Raw genomic sequence first — 26,337 nt, 5'->3', positions numbered from 1 at the left:
GTCACTTCCTGGGGACCGTCTTTCTCCCCTCTTTTTACATTGTGTGCCTCCACTTGGATGCTCTGAGACCAAGAATCATGGGGTCATGGGGAGCCAGGGCAGGAGGAGGCATCTGGTGGAGGCCCACACATTTTGAGGGCTCACTGCTTGCCAGGACCTGGGCCCCATACTTCACTTCAACCCAATGAAATTTGCATTCTTATGTGTTTCTGCACCTGGGGAAATCAAGGCTTACTGACGTAAATGTTGTGCTCAGTCTGTAGTATTAATAAGCTGTATACTCAGGATTGGAACCCAAGTGATTTGACCCCCAAATGGGACATTCTTAGCCACTGCCCTATATGGTGAAATAAATTTACTGTTTCCACCCTTTTTTCCTTTGTGACAGAGGAGCTATGGGTCACAGGGAGTAGTGGGCTCGGTGCCTGAAGTGGTGGGGCCAGCAGGGGCAGGGCAGAAAGGAAAGTGGTCCAATCAACGTTCCCAGTTGCGTGTGAGTGATGGGATGCTGGCACTGCTTCCACCATTTTAATTTTAGAAGAGGGTGACGTGAGAACAGACTCTTGAAAGCAGGGCTCCTTGAGACCATGCACAGAGCGGGAGGACGCTGGGCATGGGGAGGTGTAGCCCCTTCACTATCCCTTGGGGAGCTGGGGTTTGTGAGGCTCTCTGGTTTGCTTATTTCTTCTCAGAGGCTACGCCATCTCTTGTTCCCCTCGGATGTGCAGAACAAGAGCCGGGCACTGTGAAGACCACAAGAATAATCATGAAACACTTCTGCTCATGGGAACTAGAAGGCCCCTGGATGTAAAGGACAGTGCTAGAAGTGTAGACATACCTAGATGGGTGAGGGATCAGCGAGGAGATCAGGGCAGGCATCGTGATACATAGCCCCTGACACCGCAGCCTCAGGGGGCGAAGTATCTCAATGACTGGAGAAAGGAAGTCGAGCAGGTGGATGGAGGAGCAGGTCCAGGTGACCTTGGTCATTGACTGTGAACACATTTGCCTACAATCCGGTCATTTCTATTTCTTATGAAGAAAATATTTAGTTACTTACTAACCTATAAATACTAATGTTGTAGAACTACTATAGGGCAAGATTATTCAAAAACTGGGAAGTTTAAAATATATACTTAGTTAAAAAATAAATCACAAAATTCCAAGGTATAAAGTGTTTCTTAACTCTGGTTTCTTTAGCCGTTGAGTAAGCGACTTACCCCGAACCACTTCTTCAGACAGACTTTTTGGGCTCTAAGCTCAGAGCTCTGGTGTGTTTAGGGCTCAAGAAGCTTTGGGGGACAATGTTTACTGCTTCGATCTGCTTTTCCTCTTTTCAGGTACTAAAGGTCTTTGATTACCTGTTCATGCTAGTTGTCCTAACAGTGGAACTCTACGTGGGGGAAAGCATTACTTTGCCGTTTGAAGACTCTGACCCTAATAATTGAATGTCAAGTGCTCTGTGGATGTATCCAGCTCCACAGAGGAGAAGCCTGTCTTCCTGCAGCAGGTCTGTGTACCTTCCCAACCGCAAGTACACAATCTTGAAGGCTCACCATGTAGGACTGTTCATCAGGCGTGGAGCCTCATCATTTTTTGCTTGTATAGTGTGTGTGTGTGTGTGTGTGTGTGTGTGTTTCAGCCAATTAAAAGGAGGTTATCATGGAAAGCATGCAGCACTTGTTATCTCCTTTTCAAACAGCTTTACTAAGTGGCTTCCTCGCCAGTCCCTTCAAAAGTGCCTGCCAACTATTCTCTGGGAGGATTAGATACCGTACCCTACATGTCTGGTTTTCAGTACAGACTCTCGTTTGGACACGGGGTGCTTACCAGGTGATCATTCATGGCCTTCTTTGAAGTTCCATTATTTTAAGTTCATAAAAGGAAGGCACTGATACTAAAAAGTTAGTATGGGTCGTCGCTCATCAAATTATCTATTATGATAAGTGCTGATCCTTTATAAACCAGTTCTGTGGACTAGACCGCGTAAAGGTTAAAACTGTGATTTGCCATCTTGAGAACACTTGGAATGCAGAAAGCCAAAGGTATGTTGGATCCCTTTCATTCCTTGAGACATTGTTTGGTGTTTTATTCAGTGAGTACTTCCTAGATATATTTACAAAGGAGTCAGGCTCAGCATGTTGTCTGGAAGTGGTGGTGTATACACGGACTCATGGTCCACTGTGAGAAATATAAGCTGACTGTGTGTGCACGTGGGTATAGGGGTGTGCACTTTAGAACTGAAAGTGGGCACGTATAGCTCATGAATGGGCACACATATATACAAATAGGGAAATATATACATATATGTACACACACATATACATAAGCACAGTACTTCTATCTCACCCTAAAATACCTCTAGTCTGACCAGGTTAGGATGATGTTTATAAGACAGCTTGCAAGGTCTTTGATTCTATCACATAAAGTTGCAATGGATTAAAAGTTGGTAAAAACATCTGCTAAGCAAACTGTTGGTGGTAGGTCAACAAAATAAAAGAAGTTCTATTTATTTGAATCTAATCATTATCAGTATAATAAATGTCATGAAAAAAATTCTTCTAATTAAACTCTGACATAATACTTCTTTAGTTCTTGAATCTTTATTTATACTTTTTAAAAAAATTATTATTGAAGTATAGTGTTTGACTTATTGAAAACACTTTTTTAGGTTAATTTGGACATAGATTTCTGTTCATTTAGAACTTTTGAACTTTCATAAGAAGAAAAATATAAATTCAACAAATTAGTTAAAATATTTCTAAATGACATCAAATTCCTGTCCTTCTGAGCCATGTGTCAATATCATGTCTTTTTCACAGAATACAGGTCCTGGACCATTAAGATCATTAGTAATACAGCATGTCTTAAAATCTAGCCCCACTACTGAGATTCTCTTCCAAGTAACTGACACCTCCTTCTCCAAATTTTGGTGTGTACACGAAAGCAATGACTTCCATCATGAAGGCCAAACTCCAACTTCTTAATTAACATGTGAAGATGTGTGTCTTAGAATCCAGAAAGTATGGTTTAAAAAAAAAAAACAAAAACTTTTGAAGGGTATCCTGTAGTTAAAAATTCCAGGGCAACCCTTCAAAAATAGGCTTTGTCTATCAGAAATCTCGAGTAAATACTAATTCTGTTAACATGTGACTGGGAAAAATCGGTAATCTAGAGGTTTCTCAAATTTTTGAGTTTGTCAAAATCAAGCGTCTTGTTTAAAATGTCGATTCCTACATCCATCTCTGATCCACCAAACTGGAATCCTTGGCCATGCCATTTTGACATCAGGACACTGACATAGGTGGTCTGGACAACTATGCTTGCTTATTTATTTATTTGAGAGAACATGCCTGTGAATGAGGGGGAAAGGGGGTGGCATAGGGGAAGGGAGAGAATCTTAAGCAGTTTCGCACATAGGACAGAGCTTGACTCAGGGCTTAATCTCATGACCCTGAGATCATGACCTGAGCTGAAATCAAGAGTCAGATACTTAACTCACTGAGCCACGCAGGGGTCCCAGGGCAACAGTACTTTGCTGCCCTGAGCAAAACTGCTACTTTTGTCTGTGGCACCGTCGGTATGCATTAAACTCTCAGATTGCAGGCTTGGAGACCTCATGAAGTCTGTGGCAGCCAAAAGAAAGGAAGGCACTTTAAAAAAAAAAAGAAAGAAAAGAAAAGAAGACGAAGAAAAGAAGGTCATAATGTGGCCCTTGACTGGGAGGATCCCAGGAAGAAAAGAGCCAAGATATTTTGATGCCAGATTAGAAAGTGAGTCAGAAACTGCCAATTCTTTCAAAAATTATAAATAAGGGGTTTGGAAGTTATACTTCTTGTTTATTTTCTTCTAGCGCTTACCTTGAACTTTTTTAAAAAAACATTCAGTTATTTATTCAGCCCACATATCCTGTAAAGACTAAGGCTCTTCATCACTAGACAAGCTCTGATAATGAGTCTGGTGAGGGTGGTCCTGATTAATATTTTATTACATTATAAAAGGGGTCAACTTAGGGGTAGGCCAAGGAAGTGCCATGTTATTAGAGAAGCAAAGTAGCAGAATCATTTCCTGTGATTCGTGTGTTAATCAGAAAGCCCAGCCCTTCCAAAATTCCCAATGAAAGTTCCAAATGTCTTAGCAATAACTTCTAATGAGACTTTTTAAACCTAGGTTCTCTAATGTCAATAGTTCTAATGTCTAAATGACTTTCAATGCCTAGCTAATTCTTTAGTCATTTAGGAAATTGGTGATCCAAAGGGAAAAAAAGAGAGAGAGAGAGATTGAGAAAGCAGAACAAAGGAAAAAATAAAGCCTCTTTTGGCCCACAAGAGCAATTTGTGAACTGTCTTATCATTCCATGCTAGGTTGGGGTGAGGAGGCCTCTAAGGGAGCAGAAATGGAGTCTTCCTTAGGGGAATGTGGATGCCTGGCCCTCGTTCTATGGATTAAGTGAATGGAAAAGTTGTGCCATCTTGCAGAAGGTGAGGGAAATGGAGGGGTGGGTGAGGCCTGAGATTAGATCACCACAGGCTCTTTTCCTTTCATGGTATGTAATTTGTCTTCTAGAATAAGTCATTCCATTTTACACTTGTGTTGAAGTTTAGAGTGGACCTCCTGTTCTCACACCTATATTACTCTCTGAGAGTCTCAATATCTCTTTGAGAGAGAGATAGAAACACTGTCTAGAAACAGTGTTTCTATCCTTTAGATTTAGATTTTACTGAGACAAAGGACTTCACAGTACTCAAGAAGGCTGGTTGCTATCTCACACAGGACCGACGGTAAAACTGAGATTCAGAATCGGGTCTTCTGGTTCCAAGTGGAGCTACATTTGCACTCAAGGCAACACCCAGTGCTTCCGGATGTGGCTTTATATTTGGAGGTGGAAGGACACCCTATGACTAGAATCTCTTGCAGATGAGCTCATGGACTCAGAGCCCTGATGTGAGAAAGAGCCAGCTGTTAGAAAAACACGCTTGACTCTTCACATCAGGACCCGCCACAATCGGGGGTGGAGAGAAGTGGGCAGGTAGGTAGTAAGAACTCACATGCTCCCATGTCTAAACTTTCTCACTCTCAAAACTCCTGTAAGTGTTAATGCAGAGGTGAATTTTCTGGATTTGGTCAAGGTTAAAAAACAACCGGGTCCATGCCTGCTTCCCTGGGGGACTCCTTTAGATCCAGAGCACTGGATATGGTGGCAAAGCTCTCTGAGCGGTGCCTGGAGATCCAGGTTTTCAGCAGACATGGTGGGTGTCCCGTTTTTATTCTCTCAAACTGGCCCACACTCACTATTCTTGCAGAGCTATTTGCTATAAGCAACCATGACTGCCTCCCAGCTGCCCAGAGCCTCGATCTGCTTACTAAGATACATCAGAGGACCTCATGCCGGCAAGAACACATGCACTGACCTTTACTTTTCTGGGCAGGTGTAGTTTTGTTTTGTTTATGTGGGCTCCACACCCAATGTGGGTCTTGAACTCTTGACCCAAGACCAAGAGTTGCATCCTCTACCAACTGAGCCAGCCAAGCACCCCTGAGCAGGTGTAGTGTTTTTTATTTTTTTTTAACTTATTTTCAGCATAACAGTATTCATTGTTTTTGTACCACACCCAGTGCTCCATGCAATCCATGCCCTCTATAATACCCACCACCTGGTACCCCAACCTCCCACCCCCCCTGCCCCTTCAAAACCCTCAGATTGTTTTTCAGAGTCCATAGTCTCCATGGTTCACCTCCCCTTCCAATTTCCCCCAACTCCCTTCTCCTCTCTATCTCCCCGTGTCCTCCATGCTATTTGTTATGCTCCACAAATAAGTGAAACCATAGTTTTTAAAAGTTCCCTGTAACATCCAATCCCTCCTTACTATCAAAGTTGTCTTTATTAGAAATGAAATCTTAGAGAACTGGAAAGGGGATATTTCTTTGGGGATAATATTTTCCCTGAGACCTAGGATTATTTTTCAAGAATGAAGCAAATCTCTAGAATTTTAGATTCTTGATAATAATTTTGAGGATGACGCTTTTGGTCTTCTTAACTCATTACTGAGGTAGAGAGGAAAGATTAAGGGCCTGGGGTGTACATCATGTGATTTGCCCAAGATCACATAGCTTGGTACAGCAGCCGAGTTTCTAGAATTCCTGCAAGTTGTTCCCAAGCCAGGAGGCTCTGGGAGGAGTCCCCAGAGCCTGTGACAGATGACCTGTTCTTGCTGTAAAATTCACTTTGGCAGATGTGTTTCATCAGGGTCCATCAGCAGTGAGGAGCTCCCATGAACTTCTTCTCGGGGTGGGTGTGGTGCTGCCAGACCCAAGGCTGGGAGGTTAAGAGGAAAAAGTTGGTCAGCTGTGCAAGAGCTGACATGATGGGACTCTGCTCAGACCCCATTCTGTCCCCAGCTGCTTCTGCTCTCTGTGGAAACCTCTACTTCATTCCCCAAAAGGAGCGCTCAGTCCACAGCTCAGTTCAGCCTGTTCAAGAACCAGAGCCTCACTTCACTCCCCCTTGGGAAACATACTGGTGCACATTTTAACTTACTACTCTCTGAAAATGATTCTGGGAAACAACTTGGTCACATTTACATGTTTACTAAGTTTTGAGCTCTTGTGATGTGCTAAACCTTGCCCTAGGCACAGGCAAAATTATCATCAGCTGGTGTCAAAGCAGAAAGACTTTCAGACGGTACCAGACATAAAAACTAAACTAAACACAAAGTCTCATACACCTCCATTTCTCCACTTGCCCCTTTGGAAATGTTTGCCTTTAAAACTGCCTTCATAATTCAATTTAAATTTAACCTATCTGGGGGTATCTAGTTGGCTCAGTCAGTAGAGCATGCGACACTTGATCTCAGGTTGTGAGTTCGAGCCTCATGTTGGACATAGAGATTACTTTTTAAAAAATAACAATTAAAATTAAAAAAAATAAACCTATCTGTTAAAGAGGTTTGGAAGGAAGGCACAGTAAACATGGGACAATTTGACTTGACCATGATGGTTTGGAATCCTTTCAGAGCCTTTCCCACTTTGCCTATCCAGAAGAAAATGTTGGGTATTTGGTTACAAGCAATCAGAATGTGCAAAATTAAACACAAATTGCCACAGCACATTACCTAGTCTTATTTTCCTTCTTGGCATAATATCAAATTTAAGGGAAAAAAGTCACGATTGGTAGTTTAAATGAAAAAGGTATACTGGGTTCAACAGCTATTCAGTTTCATTGTTTCTCTGGTCCCGTTGCAGAAAGCCACACACTTTTGATCCCAAGACGATATGGTTTGACCCATTATAACTCGAACTTCTGTTTTCAGAGTTGTAGAAAGCTAATGTGATTCTCTTTAGCCTTTTTCACTCCTTGGTTTGACACCTCATACACAGGCAGAGCAAGGTTAGAGATTTGACAGCTGCAGGACAAAAGCAAGCCAACTAAGGTGGCCTCAGGCCGTCATCACCAACAGCTTTGCCTTTACCTTAATTTGTTTTGTTGCAGATTCTAGTTGCAGAGTTTTTGTTTACTCATGCTCCAATTTCCTAACCCTGTGTGGCCATTGCTAACTTCCCTCATTAAGAGTGGTTGAGCTGGGTTCCTGGTTGAGAAAGACAGAAATACAGCTAGATACAAATCCCATAGGGATCGTTCTGGGACAAACAGTTTTTGTTGGGTCTTGGAAGGAATGGAACGTTCCCGAAGAATAAGTCGTTAGGAACTATGTGTTGAGATACTTCCACCACTGAAGAACTCTGTTGAGCATATTTCCTCCACTCTTCTGGGCACGTGTTTTGGCTTACTATTATTGTGGACTTGGTACCTTCAACTTACATCTTCTCTGTCTTCACTTGTCCTTTTCGAAATCATTATCCATTTTTGGAAATGCAGAAGATGCTTGTCCATGAGTTCCTCTTCTCCTTCTTCCCCCACCACTCATGATGTTGATCTCCAAGGGTTTTATTGTTTCTTCCTTAAATTCCTATCAAAGATCAGAAGGTCCTTATGCTTTTTATTATTTCTCCTTACTCACTGTCAACTTTATGAGGATGATCTTTTAAAAATGAAGAATAGCCATCATTTCATGAATGCGTACAATGAGAGACACTTTCCATCCCTTCTTACCAATCATCACAATGGGCCTATGAAGAGGGTGCTAGTTCCACTCTACACAATGACAAAATGGAGGTTTCGAGGTGTTAAACTAGGTTTCCCAGCCTCTTAGGTAGGAAGTGACAGAGTAGTGATTCGAATCCAGTACTGCAGAATCCAAAATTTATAGCAAGACCAAAGTGATGTACAGACTGGATCCTGCCTGTAAGAAATAAGGGTGCATATAATGTTTTATAATTTGAATGAAGCACAAGCCAACATTTAAAAATTTGGGTATTACATTTGAAAGTCTGGATTCTACCTTCTCTTTAAAAAAAATGGAAGATTGGGCCCAGTGGGCTCACATTCCTGAAGGACAGCAACCAGCCTCTCCTAGGAAAAGCCACTCCCTTAGTGGAGGCATGTGCTCTAAGATGAGCAACTCCTGCCCAGTCCCATCTCCATCTGGTTTACCTTATTACTTTACCCACTTGGGCCACCAGACTGGTATCTGTGTATGTTTGATTTTGCCATCCTTATTCCAGTTTCCAGGAAGAATATGTTTTAGGACTTGAGTCCGGGCTTCCCCATCTGCTAACTTTGTGTCCTTGGACAAGTTACTTAACCCCTCAAGGTCTTAGACTTCTCACTTCTAAAGTGGGGATAAGAATAGTACCTTCCTTTTGAGGTTGTTTGGAAAATTAAATATGGTAATCCATGTAAAGTACTCTGCATGGTGTCTGGCACAAAGATTTCTGCAATAGTTAGATATCATTATTAATCATTATTCCAATTAATCACTCCTTCCTCACAAAGTGGTATCCAGTAACCTTTTCCAAGGTCAGCCTGACTCGTAAATAGAGTCATCAGAACCATTAGCCATAGAAGCACCACTGTGTGGTAATAGGCAATGGAGCGTGTGGCTTTGACAGTAGAGTGACTTGGCTCAAGTTCCATCCTGGACATTATGGGGACCTGAGATAATTACTTTAACTCATTCTGACTCAGTTTCCTCATTCATAAAATAGGCATGAAAATAGTATCTTCTTCATGAGACTGTGGTGAGAAACAAGTGAATCAATACACGTGAAATACTTCTGAATGGTGATGGCACCCAGTGTGTCCTCAACGGTGATACCCACTAATGAAAACAACAAAGCAGGGTGAGCACTTACTAAGCACATGTTTGCTTCTGGAGAGTGGCAGACAGAATATTTCCAATTGGATTGCATGGAAAAATTCAGGAAATTGGAAGCAAGACTCTTACCTTGACTTCCCACCGCCTAAGTTTCCTGGACTCCAGATTCTGTTCCTTCCATTTTCGTAAAATTGTTTTTGAAGGCTCATCATCAAGTCCCACCCAACGGCCTTAGCCTCATTTTGGAGTGGGGTTAAGAATTTGAGAGGTCAACTAGCCTAACACTGGCAATTCTCAGAAGAGGACATGAAGGCTGAGAGAGGTCCTGTGGCTTGTCCAGAGCTAATTTGTGACAGACCAAGAGTCATCCATCAACTTCATGGGTTGAGTAGTTGCTAGATGACAGTGGGTTTATATTGATTTTTATTTGACAAGTGAGGGACGGGACTGGGGACCCAACACACAGCTGGTGTAAGAGTTTTGCTCTCTCCTCTTTTTCATCTTGCTCTTTCTGGCCCATGATCCTTATTCCATGAGGCACTGGTCCAGCTGATACTGTAAGAAGACTGCTCTGTCTTCCCCAGTGGGACATAGACGCTGTGATCCTCCATAGCTTGAAGACCCTGTTTCCCGATGGGTAATGTTTTCCCTTCCCTGTGACTTGCCTCTCTGGGTCATGTTCTGATTTCCCTGCTGGCTCACTTGTTTCCTTGGGCTGGCTGCCTTGCTTGGTGGTTTTTAGTGAGGGCTCTGGTAGATGCCAGGAGTGAGGGGAAGAGCTCCGGAGGGGCTCGGTCATTGGACAGGCAGACTCGGTGATGGATGAACCCTCTCCCCAGGGAGTTTTGGGTCAGAAGAAGTCCAGCTGATAAGTTTTTCCAGAACTGAGTTACCCACAAACAGTGCCAGCAACATCTCACCTCTTCTGTGGGTTTCATATTGATATTAAAGAAAATTCTCTTGCACGTCTTCTAGAAATACAGCTCCAACCATGATAAACTCAGATACATGGGCTACAAATTGTTTTAGAGATAACATTTGAGGGGAGGGGTGGGAGGAAGGAAGAGAGGGGTCCTTAAAAAAAATCCCTTTCAAAATATTTTCTTTCTTCTAAGTATTGAAAAGGCACAATATAACCCTTTCTTCTTCCAAATGATCTCACAGCTATTTATTGAGGGGAAATACCAAATGTTTATTTATTTTGTTTAAAGGAGCTTCTTTCGTCCTGATGATTCACGTCGATATCATTTTCCTCCCAGGACAGAGGCTCTGAGACAAAGCCACAGCCCGAGTGATATGCCGGTGTCAGAACAATTCCTGTCCTGAAGGAGGGTATGCAACCTTCTCTATTCCCCCCTCACAGACGTCCTTGAGCCCTTGAGACGGATGTGAGCGAGTTTTTCAGGGCTCATGCAAAACAACCATCTAAACATAACAGATGACATCAGCTTGGGCTTTTCAATTCCTGGATGGCAGCGGCGTGTTAATCCAGCCTTCATCCTGGATTTCATAAACTAAAACAAGAGAGCCTGGCAAGAGGACAGCGCTGCTGCTGGGTTGAGGAAATTGATGACGGGGAAGCATGCGGGCAACCCAGTGTATAAAACTCATAAACGTGTAGGCAGAGGCTCAGCTACCACTTTGGACAGCTGCTTCCCGCCAGCAAAGACCACCCCGCCCGCGGGCAGGCAAGCCAGAGCCTTCGGGGAACATGAAGAGCCTCCTGCTGCTGGCCACGCTCCTGGTCCCTGCGCACCTGGCGGCGGCCTGGAGCACCAAGTATGCGGTGGACTGCCCCGAGCGCTGCGACAGCGCCGCGTGCAAAAGCAGCCTGCGCTGCAAGAGGACAGTGCTGGACGACTGCGGTTGCTGCCGGGTGTGCGCCGCGGGGCTGGGCGAGACCTGCTACCGCACGGTGTCGGCCATGGACGGCGTCAAGTGCGGCCCGGGGCTCAGGTGTCAGTTTTACAGTGAGGAGGATGACTTTGGTGACGAGTTCGGTATCTGCAAAGGTAAAGGGTGACCTCTCGCTTCTCCCCGCCCCCCAGGGGAGGGGGGGGGCACCCTGAGGGCTTTCAGCCTGCCTGGGAAGTGCGGAGGCTTTGCTGCCAAGGACAAGAGGGAAAATGCAGGTGGCTTAGGAAGGGGGCCCCTCACAGGTATTGTGACAGGGAGAGGGAGAGAGGAGGAACTCTGCAAAACAGCGGCTGAACCCAGGGTGCAGCAAGGCACAGAAAGCAACAGGGCATTTCACTCCTTATGTGGAAGAGATTTAAGAAAAAAAGTTGCAATGAAAAATTGGGGGACCTCCCTTTCTGGAAAACTTTAGGAACTCGATGGGTAATCTGTTTGGATGGTTAAGATTCTTTATTTTCTGCAACACAGTGATTACAGAGGTCTGCCCTAGATAACCTTTCAGGGGTGTCTAGCCGTGGGCTTAGGGATTCTTTGATCTTGAAAGGGTCCACCGGTTGGAGGGCATCTCTCAAGATCAAATATTTCTGATGAGCGCTAATGCATTTTGTGAAATAGGGTGGGCTTAAGTCATCTAACAGAATGACTCACATTCTTTAAAAGAGGGTACCCTGAAGTATAAAACAAACCCATTCCACTTTATAAAGGTGTTTGGTCATCTAGAAAAACAGCAGATGGTTTAAGACAAGTAAAAATAACAGTAAAGAAAAATAAAAATGGAAGTCTGTAAAGAATGAGAGTTTACAGACTTAAAGAAGAATGTCATCAGGTTGAAATAATACTAAACAATGTAGTTACACAGTTACACAATTTATTTCAGACTTAGTGACTGTAGTTTAAAATGTTTAGAATCAAAAGAATCGTGGTTTTAAGATACTCTATAAACGGATACCTCATGATCTCATCATTAAAAGCCATTATCAAGATGAAACACATATGCTATAGCCCCATTCATCAGTTCTGTAATAAAAAGAAGCCTTTAAAACGATTAAAGGGACTGGGAAATTTATTTCTTATATTTTCTTTTTTATTTCATTCTTATGTTTTATGTATTCAATACAGTTGTTTTCCTTCACAAATCATAACCATTCACCATCGAGACAGTCTCATTAATTCACCCACCTTTTAGATAAATATGTTATAAATTAATTTACCTTTTAATCTACAATGTATACTGAATTTAGAAAATAAATTATTGGACTATTAGGAGAATCTTGTTTTTTGTCCCGTTTATTTTTGTTTATAACCAACGAAAGACAGAATATTGATGAAGCATTTTTTGGTGAACATTCACAAACGTTTAGGCTGACCAGAATCTGTATTTTCTGTAAATCACAGGATTTCACAGAAGGAAATTAGGGAGGAAGCGGTTCACACAATCATACTATGATATAGCAAGTATACGCAGTGGATTGCTTTCTCTCTTGGCATAAAAATCGCCTCTGTAAATGTGATTGTAAATGCAATGTCACCTCTGGGGAAAGAAACATTGCAAGGCATCTGGGATCTTTAGCAGTCGCACATTCTACTGAATGAGTGAGGTAGCTGTTAATGGAATAGATTTTTTAAATGTATTTTAAAATGTTCTTCCTGGCAGCTTCAGACTGCAAGTGAGTCTAATTTCGAACATTTTTCTCTCTGCTGGACATAGTGACCCTGTGTGAACCTCCCCAACTCTACTTAGGGATGTTGAGTTTTGCTGTGGGCAGACTCCCTCCTTCAGCTGTTTCACAGAACATTCATAGGAAAACTGTATACTTTAGCTGCACCTCCAGATGCTCTCTGAATATTCAGATGTTTGGCATTATGCTGCCGGGTTAACAGCCAGCCAGCCAAACACATTTTTACTGAACACCTGCTATCCAGCCAGTGCTATTCAACACACTGGGGGTTTCAGTAGAAGCGCGACTGAGACTTTGGCTCATGTGTTAGTGTTCGAAATCACCTAGAAACACAGTCAAATCCCAATCCTGTGTGCTTTTCTGCAAGAGGCTTTTAGGATCCTTTTTAAGGATGGTTCTTCCCAACAGAGAAGCTAATGTTTAAAACTAGACTCCTCGGGGCCCCTGGATGGCTCAGTTGGTTGGGCGTCTGCCTGCAGCTCAGGTCATGTTCCCAGAGTCTTGGGATTGAGCCCCACATCAGGATCCCTGCTGGGCGGGGAGTCTGCTTCTCCCTCTCCCTCATGCTTGGGCTGTCTCGCTATCTATCAGATACATAAAGTCTTATTGAAAAAAAAAAAAAAAACAGATTCCTCTGTAATCTGAAGAGTTACAGTGAGAAGACTTCTAAATCTCTTCTAAAAATAAATTTTATTAACATCTACCTTGGTCATTATGTGGGATATTTGATTGGGCAGGGCTCAGTTGCTTCACTACTTACAAGAATGTTCTCATGCCCAGAGAATAAATATTCTGCATCTATTCTACTTGGTTGTTAAAGACTGGGTCATCAGGGAAGGGGGGGAGGAAGACTGGGTCATCTATAGAGATATTGCTTATGTCTTAAGACCCTGCATTTGTAGTAAATGGGTTCGTCGTCTTCTCAGTATCGCATGTTAAGTCTGAGTATGAACATACTGAAGTTTGAAATGCTTCCAGATTTGGGGAGGTATACAGGTAAATTCTCAGCTCTCTTGTTTTTCTTAGTATGTTGCATCTTAGATCTGCAGAGGCTCTCCTAGTAAATCCTCTTAACATCTGGGGGAGTTGGGTAAATTGTGCTGCCGTTTCAACAGAGAAAGAGTGGACTGAGGAGGGATCACTTCATGGAGAGCTGCCATGACACCCTTCTCGGTCCCTGGCTAGGGTGGGTGGAGCCCTTTCCTATCATCCAAAATATTACGTTGTTTGTGAAGACAGTGGATTTGAAGGCAGCATCACATCCTTTAAACTCTTTGAAAAGCTGATGCATGTGTCTGTTCCATTGCCCACTTCACTCAGCTGTCACAGGAGTCATCTAAGGAAATTATGAGAACACACCTGTCTATTGGTATCTAAGGAGAAAGTGAACAGAATTGTCTGGTTCAAGGATGTTGGTTATGCGTAGCTGCCTTTAACTGAACTTCACGACAGGACACGGCAGTTGAGGTGTCCATGATCTGATCTTAGTGTGTGATTTGTGACTTTAAATACCAACTCCCAAAACTTCGGTGTTTTTTTTCAAGAATTGGATTTTGCCTGATGGTCAAAATTCGTGAGGTTTGTTCAGAATCTGGAGGCCGTGCGCACAAGGGCTGTGAGACAGCAGGCTTGTCCTCAAAGAGTGGCTCCCTCTCTAAACCTTCCCTTTGTCCTCAGACTGCCCCTATGGCACCTTCGGGATGGAATGCCGGGAGACCTGCAACTGTCAGTCAGGCATATGTGACAGAGTGACCGGCAAGTGTCTGAAATTTCCCTTCTTCCAATATTCGGTAGCCAAGTCTTCCAACAGGAGATTTGTTTCTCACACAGGTAAGAATTAATTTCAGTATAAATACTGGAAAATTAAACTCATTTTCAGTTTGAATAACTCAAGAAATATAGATGACAAGCTTAGAGCATGGGTTTGAATGATTTTTTTAAAAATTTCCCCAGGGAGAAAGGGTGGTGGTTGAGTTTGGTTGTTGTTGCTGGTGTGTGTGTGTGTGTGTGTTTTTAAAGATTTAAAAGATTTTAAAGATTTCATTTTTCCATAAAGTTTACCCTGTTTTATGAAGAATAAATATGATTGATTATCAAAATACCTGTAATAAGAAAATAACCCAGATATATAAAGTTCTTCAAATTCTTCAGTGATCTGTTTTATATACAAACTAGACAAAGCTACTTCTCTCTCAAGTTCATGTAGAAAAACATATACTCAGGAATTTATTGGATAAGGTTTAAGAGCCAAGATAGAAATTATAGAGCATTTCTTCTTCTTTTTTTTTTTCTTTTAACAAAATGGGAGTATTTAAATGGAATATTTCCAAGCATGCATTTTTATGGATGTTGGAGAGGATGAGAGACAGTAACTGTGATTGAAATTTGGGAATTATCTCAAAGCCTTTGAATGAAATTGTAGTAATGGTCACATGATGCTTGTTCATGCAATGTGTATTTTGGATCCAGGTTGTTAAAATGTGAGAAATACAACATATCAGAGGGTGCTATTGACATATTTGGTTATCTTATGCAATAAATGGTTATCTCGTGCAATAAATGTTACCATATACAGTATGGTAAAGCTTCATTAAATTGAAAGTAGCTCATTTAAAACAACATGTAGCCATGGAAACTGCAGTACCAACAAACTATACAGTTTTCTCCCTCCTTACATACAAATAGTTGACAATCCAAGTCCGTTTTATTTAGCTATTCTTTCTGGTGCTTTGCGCTTCAAGTTAACTAAGATTTGAAATATTTGGCAAATGTACTGATTCCCAGCTTTACCTCCTCCTTACACATGGATATAATTAAGTACTTTAAAAGAGGAAATACTGTATTTTTAAGTGAATTTTTATGTTGAAGTGTGGTTATGCCCTTAAACATCAATTTAAAAGGACCACCCTACCCCACCTTTAAAAGCTGTTAGGAAGGTATCTTTATGAAATTTTGATCTGGAAATTAAGATTATCATTAATATTTTAAGTACTTATGACTGTCCTATAGTCCTTGAAAAGCAAAATGGAAAAAGTTTGCTTTTTAAGTCCTAAAACAAAATTTCATATTGAGGTAATATTTACATAACAGAAAATTAATGATTTTGAAGTGAACATTTCAGTGGTAGTTAGTACATTAACAATGTTGCATAGCTGGCCCTTTGGTCCAGTTCTAGAACATTCTCACCACCTCAAAATAAAACCCCACTGTCCATTAAGCAGTTGCTCCCATTCCTCATAATCCATTCCCCAGCCCCTGGTAACCATCAATCTACTTTCCAAGACCTACACATTTTTTTGAATGATTTGATTAATTCAGTACAGGTTTGAAACCTATTGTCTTAGTACAGCTAACTGTGTCAAACACTTGCATCTTTTTTTGTCTCATCTTGCTTTTTTAAAACTTGCAGGCTACAGGGGTGTCTGGGTGGCTCAGTGGGTTAAAGCCACTGCCTTCAGCTCAGGTCATGATCTCAGGATCCTGGGATCGAGTCTTTCATTGGGCTCTCTGCTCAGCAGGGGGCCTGCTTCCCCCTCTCTCTCTGCCTGCCTCTCTGCCTACTTGTGATCTCTCTCTGTCAAATAAATAAATAAAATCTTTTTTTTAAAAAACTGCAGGCTACAGAGCACTTTGGAGAACCACTTTTGTATTCCTCTTCGTTCATTTATGGTGGCACCTAAACCTTTCCCACGGAGAAAGAATTGATTCCCTTGTGAATCTGGTGTTTAGGATGAATGTTTGGAAGGCCTATGAGAACAGCTTTGGAATTATCTTCAGGAAAGGAACACCCGTCCCTCCCACTGCACACTCAGCCACACATCTTCTTCTCCACTGGACTTTGGTGCAGTCTCTTTCCCTTGAGCCTGTCAGCCTCTGTCATTTGCATGCACATTTGACAGATCTCTTGACTACTATATAGATGCTTCGGACACAGATATTTTGCTGGGTGGAAGTTACATTACAGGTTACACCAAAAAAATATTTCTATGCCCAAATTACATATCAAGATTCTTAATAGAAATTCATAGGAAAAACATTTTCTGACCTAAGGTGTTTGCTTTTATTAGCTAAAGGGGCGGCAAAAGATGATTACTAATGTGATCTTGGTAAACTTTAGGTTCAGGCTGGAGAGCAGAATGTCCTAAAGTCTTCACAGAAAGGCTGCACTGGAGCTCCTCTGCTCAGTGGTGCATCGCGTCTGTTGGACTTGCCAGGGCGCATGTGCCACTGTTTGTAGGAGGAGGCTTGGGGGCTCAGTCTTGCAATAGACTTCATATCACCTCTGCACAGATCTGTTTACAAAGCCTTTGTCAGTGGTTCCAAGGTCCATCTGCACAGGGACTACTTGAGGTCGCTTCCATACCCTAATTCCAGGAGCTTATCTTCTCTAGCTTTCTTCCCATTGGCTACTATATTCTTGGCAAGTGGGTTTCCTGCCTTCCTATTTCCATTTGTTGTTGTTGTTCTTGTTGTTGTGAGATTTCCAATTTTCTAAGTCTGGGAATTTGCAAGGCAATTTTTTTTAAAGGGAGTTGGGGACTGTAAGATCTGGAATATTTGATTACTTTGCACACATTCCTCTGCCGAGGTGCAATGACCTTACAGCATTCCATATTAAGACGTGCACTGTTGAAGCAAACACACCTTGCTACTCTCAGAAGCAGATAAATTTCACTTTGGAAAATTCTAAATATTATAAACTTTTATGCAGAACAAAAGCTATCTTTAGAAAAGTTCTGTCCTTTGATCTGCATCTGCTTTCTGGGGCCACACAATAAGTTAAGCCCTCTTATATACCAGATAGTATAAAATCTTACTTAGAGATCTATTGTTATATTTGCTCATTCCATAAGTATTTATTAAGCACCTACTATGTTTCAGGCACAGTAGCTGTGAATAAAGCAAAGCCCTGCCTTCTCGGAGATGATATTCTAGTGGTGGGGTGAGATAATACATGAAAAAAAACAAAACAAAAAATAAAACAAAACAAAACAAAAAAACGACAAATGCATGTATAAGATAATGTCCAGTGATGATAGGTATATGAAGAGAAATCATTCAGGGGTGCTGATGTGAATGGGACACGCCGATTTACAGAGAGTGGGCGGATACAGTGAGCACAGACTCTTTGAATCTATTAAGGCCTTTATTGTACATCCCTTGTAATACAAAAGTAAGATAAAACTGTTCTTTGTCTTAGAGTTATAAACATCTGGACATGATTTGTATTCCTTCTAATTTCAGAGCATGACATGGCATCTGGAGACGGCAACGCTGTGAGAGAAGAACTCGTAAAAGAGAATGCCCGCTCTCCTGTAATGAAATGGTTAAATCCTCGCTGATCCTGGGTGGGATTTCTGAGAGAAGACCCTTATTTTAATGATCATTCAACACACAGCCAACATTTTAGGAACTGTCTAGATTATAGCATATGGACGTGTGATCTTGGGAGGCCATGTGTGTGGGTCCAGGAAAAAAAAATGTAGGCTACTAACAACCCATAAAAACGCATATGACTGAACACTTTTAGATATTTGTTAAATATTTGAATGCATATAGATTTGTTAAATATGTGTTTATAGTAATACCGAAGAACTGAAAATGCCATTTAGATAATCTTAATGTGAGTGCAGGTCAGCCAAAGAGAGAGCTAGCCAAAGCTGAAGACCAGAGTGAGTCTGTGACTCGGATATACACTGATGTTGGGATACAAGACGGAGGGAGAGTTAGGAGTGAGAGAAGGGGGTTCAGGGTGGAAAAGTATGATAATTAGGTCTTCCTTGTGGTAACATCAATAGAATTTAGTTGTGCTTCTTATTTACTTTGGAAAAGTCAACACAAAACAATCCCTGAAGGAAGTGGGATGTTTGAATCTTGTGGGAGGTTGAGGAGCAGCCTTGAGTTGAGGCAGGTTTCAAAGGGTTGCTACTTGTCGTGCCCAGCTTACCTTATCTGAGGGATGATTCTGAGGCAGAGGGCAAATGTACACTCTCATAAATGGTTTTAAAGAATGTCACCCCAGACTGAGAGAGCTAGGAAGTATTTTGCCCACTTGGAGGAGGTGCGAAGGCTTTTGTAAACAATTATGTTAGTCTGAGTCACCCTCCATACCCATACTTAATCACCTTGAGAAGATGAATGAAATACTCTCTGTTAAAATGGGTAAAAGTGTCCAAACACCTGAGGTATGGTAAATTTATTATTAATAATTATAGCAATATTAATAGTAATAAGCATAAAAGAAACCTAGAAATAGTCATTATGGATTTATAAAATCTCAGAAAATGAGCAACTGAAGAAATTTATTTAAAAGTGCAGTGACTTAGATGAGTTTCAGATTTAAAATAGAAAATGCTTTTTTAGGAGGTTTGGAAAAGAGTCAGTTTTCGGTAGGAAATGTCCACTTTAAAATATTGTTCATTTTCTTATTTTCCTTTCCTTTAAAGTTGGTTGATAAGTGGAATTATGTGTACACTTGGGAGGACCTTAGCACAAATAGGACTGTTGTACTAGATTTTGTTAGGAAATATTTGCGGAAGTATTTTATTTGGAGTGAAGATTATTTAAGAATTATTTTACTATTTACCTATATTTTATTCTCAGAGTTTGCCAACAGAGTTGTGAATGTGTGTGTGGGAGGGTCTTTGAATGTAAGCTGAGTAAGCTGTTAGGATATGTTTTAAAAGGCAAAGTTTATGATTGTTCAATAAAAAATAAGACAGCTGCTTCGAGTCCATTCATAACTTTGTTAAATCATTAAATTATTTAAAAGATTCACCCAATGAATCAGAACTCTTGTATGCATATTAAAGGGAGGCTTCTCAACTGACTTTGCTGCTACAGATAAGCATTCTCTGTCAAAACTTGAGGCTATAATATTTATTTCTTTGCCTCACATTTTTGATCTTCTTGTGCCTTACAGCTTCTTGAAAAGCAGGTCCTCACATAATATCCCATCCTATAGAGGCAAAAACAAAAGAAGTCTTCCATTAGGGTCTGAAGGTGCTTATTCTTTAGAAGACATAGGCAAAGATGAACATTTCAGTGCGCATATAAAAGAATAGAGCAGGGAGCCTGGGTGGCTCAGTCGGTTAAGCACCTGACTTCGGTTCAAGTCACAATCCCGGAGTCTGCTTATCCCTCCAATCCTCCCCACTCTGGCGTGCTCTCTCTCTCTCAAATAAATAAATAAAATCTTAGGGGAAAAAAAGAATAGAGTAGCATTTAGCTTTGTAGCTTAAGAGTATCGTATCCAGCAATAGGAGGGGTTCATTCAGCCTTGTGATGGGCAAATTAGGAAAACATTTAAATGAATCGACACAACGCTAAAAAACATTGTCTATACTAGCAAAAACATCAATTTGCCCGAGTTAATCTTTTTCCTTTTTTTAAGATGGAAGAAACTGGATGTGAATAAGACAAAAAGTTATATCAACAGAAGATACTCAAATTATTATTAAATTAAAGAAATGATTTAATCAAATCAAATCAAATTAATCACTTTAAATTAATTAAGTTAATAATATCATTTAAATTGATTAAAGTAATTTAAAAAATTACTTTACCAGTGTGCTGTGAGGTTCAGGACATGCTATCAGAGAGTGAGGTTACTTAAAGATCCCCCGACTTGGCCTGAAGCACAGGTCACAGCCCAAATATCCCTTGGGGAAGGGTAGATCGTGGAACAAAAGGGGACCATGCCAGAACTTGCATCTTCTCACACTCTGCAATAGGAGAGACCATGGGCAATACAATGGAACAAAGGTGGGCTCATCTGCTCTCAGGTGCAGGTATGTTTTCTAGCTATCCAGCTTCCTGGTACTGGGACCTCTTTTTGCCTTTCACTCCAAACACTAGTCCCTGTCTATCCCACATTGCTCTGTAGCCTTCTGGCTCTATTCTTCAGAGCAACTAATTGAAAATCTTTGAATTTTGCACTTTTTGATTGCAATATTTTTGAGCATGCTATTTTAAACTATATGCATATCATAGGATCAATGCACTGTTTGTTATGAAATATATACTCAAAGTGGAAATTTTTAAGAGATAAAAAATAAATATGAAGGGGAGTTCTGAGAGTTTTTTTCCTGTACCAGTATGGACATCCCAGGAAACACTGGAGAAGTAAAAGAAAATGCCCTATGTCAGTGGTCTCCAGTGAGACTCGACCTCATTTGATATTGAAGAGAAACCAAGCTGGCACATATTCCACACAATAAATATTTCTGGAATGAATGGATTAATAGATGGATGATGGATGGATGGATGGATGGAAAGATGGATGGATGGATGGATGGATGGATGAATGAAAGTGTGGTTTGGTAGATAGATGGATAGAAGGACGTTTGGGAAGAAAGATGGGTGAGTGAGTGGATGTCTGGAGGAACGAATGAAGAAAGGAATGAATGAATGATTGAATGAATGAATGAATGAAGCAGGTGACAGGCCTATCTCCAGCAGAGCAAGTGGAGCAGAAGGCCTCCCATCCCTTTCACCTGCCAGCTACCATCTCCCCAATGGCTATTATCCTGCCTGTCAGGAACTGAGGAGATAGAAAATTGTGGGGACATATGTGACAATCAGTGTATCTGACAAATAGGTTTCCCAGAAACAGGGAGTGCTTCTCCATCAGGCAATAGGAACATTACCTGTGGTAACAAAATTGTAAGGTAATTTTAGTGGTAGCCATATTGAGTTGTCATTTTCTGTGAAAGGCAACTGGAGAGGACTGTTGTTTCCATCTCATATTTTATTATTTTCCTTTATCCTGAGGTCCCTCAGAGTAAAGGATCAGTAGATATAATTCAACATCACATAGATATTTGGAAGGAAAATCGATTACTTCTGATCATCTATAGTTGGTGTTTATCGTTGAACGAAGGCCTGGCTTTAAAAGGGTACATGTCACAGACCAGCAATTCTCTAAGTTTACTATGCATTAGAATTTTCTGGAGGCCTTGTTAAAATAAAAATTGCTGATTTGATATGTCTGAGATGAGGCCCAAGAATCTTCCTTTTTAACAAGTTCCCTGGCGATACAGACGCTGCTGGTTCAGGGACTGCACTTGGAGGATCACTGGTAAAGGGAGATCTAGACTTGCCTAGAAAGGAGATAAACTAAGGAGTGATCAAAACCAGTCATTGCCGACTTTGTGAAAAGAATGCACTGCTTCCTAACCAGTTGATTCATTCAACTTACTTTTGTTGTTTAAAGATATTTCACTATTTAAGCTACTGCGAGGGTTGAAAAATGTCAGAGAAACTTTAAACCATGGGGAGTTGTCAGGGACAAATAGAAAAACATCAAAGGAGGCTGGAGGTAGAATTAGGAACCAGTCAAGGGGTGTGTGGTCTCATCAGAAGAAAGACATTCCAGAAGAGTGACCGGGGGTGCTATGTGTCCCGAAGAGATCAGGCAGATCTAAAGAGTCCTCAGGAGGTCCCTGGTGACCATAAGAGAGCCGTGTCCATGGAGAGGTCAGGATGGAAGCCTGAATGAAGTGTACTAAAACTGCATGGCAGGCAAGCACTTTTCTAGAAGGTCATCTGGGAAGGACAGAAGGGCAGTTAGTTTGCAACTAAAGAGAAGAGCACCTAGATACCAGGAGAGTATTTGTTTCTTTCTCTTTTCTCAAGATTAGGGAGAAACCATTCTGAAGCAATGATAGAGTCTGATGTGTTCGCATTAATCCAGGTTATACCATTCTATTTATATAGATTCTTGAGACATAGTTCTCACAATGTTTATGCATTTTCAAGCCCAGAAATACAGTAGTACAAAGAAAGCCAAAATATTGGAGTTGAGGGGAGGGGCCCAAAGAATTCTAGTCTAAACCTTTTCTTTCACAGATGAAAATACCTAAACCCAAATAAATTTGGTGATAAAATCTTGCGTATGGTGGTGAAAACTACTTATCACCATATCACTTTTAGCCATCCAATATTTTTAAGTGAAAACATTCAAATCTCTTGTTTACTTACCACATAGTCATATATATGTATCTCTTGTTTACCTACCACATAGTAGTGTGTGTGTGTGTGTGTGTGTGTGTGTGTGTGTGTAATTTCTACCAGTTGACATCAAAGCTTGGAGTCTTTGGTTCTTAAACCTGTTTGTGCCAGTTATTACTGTTGCTATATCACTGTTGCAACAGTGATAACTGGCACAAACAGGTTTAAGAACCAACGACTCTGAGCTTTGATGTCAACTGGTAGAAATTCAAGCATGAAGGTGCCTCCCTCATGCCCCTGTGCCTGCATCCTTCACCGTACACCATGGACATAGCCATAGTTGAATGGCATTGGGAGAGCAGGGGGACTCATGGTGATCTCGGTGAGATGATAAAGGGGAGGCCACTTAAGAGCACTTCTACTGTATGTTAGGTGTCAAAAAGCATCATATGATGCCATAGGAATAATCTCATGTTTGTGCAAAAAACATATAAATGGATATAAATAGAGATATTAATGGGGATGCTTACCTGATTCTTTGTATTTTTAGCTATATTCCGAAATCTTTGCCCTTAGTTTTATAATTGGGAAAAAGAATAAAGCTCTCTCCACTTTTGGAAATGGAAATTGCAGCAAATTCAAGCAAGTGAAAATTAACTTGTGGTTTATTGCCTACATGGTGGCTAAAGGGCATGATCCCTTAGTTCAGTCATTTCAAGTGGTACTTGGTCATCTTGGCACTTGGTTAGCTATAGAAATAGGATTTCAAACCACGTAAATGTAGAGAACCGTACTTTTCTTGTAAATCCTAGGAAGGCTACAAAGCACATTAGCACATGATACTTCTCTTCTGGGGGAAAAAAAAAAGTCTGGCCCAACAAAAGCAAAGCCAGTGAATCCTTAGGAAGTATTGATGAAAGTCTCGGATCATAACACATTTCACATTACAATATACCTTCTGCACCTACACACAGAAATGCTATCTGCTTAAGCGGGTGGTTAGGCCACCAGGGTTTTTAAAGTATTTCCTGACACCTGTGAAGTTGGTAAATATTTCCTGTTTTTGTTGTGTCTGGAGAAAACAGGAATTTACAACTTGGAAGTGATTATTGAACAAACGCTGTAAACGACGTCTCCACGGGCATTTCCCCGGTAGGAGGCTTCATTTTTTTTTTTAATTTTTTATTTTTTTATAAACATATATTTTTATCCCCAGGGGTACAGGTCTGTGAATCACCAGGTTTACATACTTCACATACTTCACAGCACTCACCAAAGCACATACCGTCCCCAATGTCCATAATCCCACCCCCTTCTCCCAACCCCCCTCCCCCCAGCAACCCTCAGTTTGTTTTGTGAGATTAAGAGTCACTTATGGTTTGTCTCCCTCCCAATTTACCCTAAAGATACAAACGTAGTGATCCAAAGGGGCATGTGCACCCGAATGTTTATAGCAGCAATGTCCACAATAGCCAAACTATGGAAAGAACCTAGATGTCCATCAACAGATGAATGGATCACGAAGATGTGGTATATATACACAATGGAATACTATGCAGCCATCAAAAGAAATGAAATCTTGCCATTTGCGACAACATGGATGGAACTAGAGCATATCATGCTTAGCGAAATAAGTCAAGCAGAGAAAGACAACTATCATATGATCTCCCTGATATGAGGAAGTGGTGATGCAACATGGGGGCTTAAGTGGGTAGGAGAAGAATAAATGAAACAAGAGGCTTCATTTTCTTCAAATCTATCATAACATATTTCTCTTAAGGGAAAAATGTAACTGTCATACTAACCTAACAGCTAACTGAATGGTAGAAGACATACCTTATAACCAGGAGGAAGGCACCTATCTTAGTCATGCAGTGTGTACTGTGCACTTTCAGAGCTTAAATATAAATTCAATTGTAAGTCTTTAAAAACAAGCAAAAGTGAGAAAGTGAGCAATGAAATCTTATTAATGACTCTGTGTTAACTACGTATAGTTAGTTTATTTGAAAAGTGTTTTTGATTATCTAAAGTGGTGTGGAAGGACCCTAGAGTTTTTGAGTCAGAGGGAGGCAGGATTAACTCATTGCAATATTCACTTATTATTGACTTGGGTTTGTTATTTCTACATGCTCCCCCTGAGTGTCCTCTGCAAAATGTGAGTCATGGCTTGGGGGCAAAGTTGTGAGGACCTTAGCTCATGTTCTATGTATGCCATTATAACCTTTCATTGTGTCTGGCATGTACGAAGATTTCCAATAAATGGCAGATAATTTAAAGTATTGTCATATCAGACAACTTTATTTTTTGTTTGTATTTCAAATGTCTATTAATTGCAACAAGACAAATATTTCAAATACTTTAAGTGCTCCATTAAGGATGGACAGAGATTGAAGAAAACGGACTCCTTAACACGCTTGAAGATGTCCATAAAAGGTACATAACTAATCAGTGAAATTCGATTAATATCATCTGAAACTCTCTCACAATTCTACAAAAGAAGTGACTATTTTTAAAGAACAAATAATAGTGTTCTATTTAAATCTCCAAACAATTATTAGCATGCTCCTGAAAAAAAAAAAAAAAAAGGTACAATGCTCCAGGAGAATGCAAGGGAGCCCTACAGATGTGGCACACTTCCCTGTGTGTTATTTTTAGTTTTCTATTCCTGCCTTTTATTTTGGGACCTGGCCCGCTTCCTTTGTAGTTTCCCTTCAACTAGTTCATACCTTTCTTTCATATATAATGCATTTTAAGCTGCCTTTTTTTTCACCTCTCAAAGGAAACTCAAGGAATGTCGACCAGCTCAGAAACCCCTGATAGTCTTGGCAGCAGCCGAGTTCTTGGTTTGAAAACAACCTTGGAAACCCAGGATCTTGGTTGACTCTCTAGTTATTTAATGAATCAGAGCTGTGGAGGCATCTGAGAACGGAGATCAGTGGATTTTTTAATACCATTTTCCTGAAATTGTTTCGTGGCCTCGAAAACTAGAGGAATTTTTGTTAGATTATACAGAAGCAAAATTCAGTTTACAAAATGAGAAGAAGGTCCAGTAAGTGTACCACAGGGCTCTTTCACCTTTTACCTGTGGGGGAACATTCACTCTGCTCAGGTCAAAGGAAGCAGTGTGAGCAGATGAGAAGGTATGGTCCCTATCTTTAAAGAGCCCTGTGCAGATGGGACAGACAGTAGTGAAACGCACAGGTGCCCAGTTCAATCATGTGTTGTAACTTGTGGTTCTTTGATTGCAAGCAACACCAAACAAAACAGTGGGAAAACTGGTTCAGCCAACTTCAACATACATGTAATGTATTTGTAGGATGGGGGTACCTTGCAAAATGGGACAACACCACACCTGCTGAATCCATTGGTTTGGAGGATACAGGACAGTTGGGGAGCAAATAGGCATCACACTGGGGTGCTGTTCAATTTACTCATATCCCAGTGCTTCCTGATCACTCCAAGCCTCTCTGAAACTTCTTTTTTAGGATGCTATGTTGACCTTATGGCCCATTTTAATGAATAGCTCCACTGTGACAAACATTCTTCCTTTGTAGTGGGATTTCATTTTTGGATGT

At 40.9% G+C, this 26,337-nt stretch overlaps 1 protein-coding gene across 1 annotated transcript; it reads left to right on the top strand.

Moving 5' to 3' along the window:
• Positions 1–10,587: 10,587 nt before the first annotated feature.
• ESM1 (endothelial cell specific molecule 1) lies at positions 10,588–19,535 on the top strand. Its single transcript, XM_004737888.3, has 3 exons — positions 10,588–11,227; positions 14,489–14,641; positions 18,056–19,535. The coding sequence occupies exons 1-3, from the start codon at positions 10,927–10,929 to the stop codon at positions 18,151–18,153; spliced, it is 552 nt and encodes a 183-aa protein (XP_004737945.1). The 5' UTR covers positions 10,588–10,926; the 3' UTR covers positions 18,154–19,535.
• Positions 19,536–26,337: the final 6,802 nt, after the last annotated feature.

This window comes from Mustela putorius, unplaced genomic scaffold (genome assembly GCF_011764305.1).
Source record: "Mustela putorius furo isolate JIRA1106 unplaced genomic scaffold, ASM1176430v1.1 tig00000407_pilon_pilon_pilon, whole genome shotgun sequence".
Lineage (NCBI taxonomy): Eukaryota > Metazoa > Chordata > Mammalia > Carnivora > Mustelidae > Mustela > Mustela putorius.
This window is presented reverse-complemented; position numbering and strand designations above follow the sequence as displayed.

Bases quoted from the DNA above. Each gene is read 5' to 3' on its own strand.
- ESM1 (XM_004737888.3), top strand. From the start codon at position 10,927: ATGAAGAGCCTCCTGCTGCTGGCCACGCTCCTGGTCCCTGCGCACCTG. The intron at 11,228-14,488 runs GTAAAGGGTGAC...CTTTGTCCTCAG, and splicing joins CGAGTTCGGTATCTGCAAAG to ACTGCCCCTATGGCACCTTC. The intron at 14,642-18,055 runs GTAAGAATTAAT...TTCTAATTTCAG, and splicing joins GAGATTTGTTTCTCACACAG to AGCATGACATGGCATCTGGA.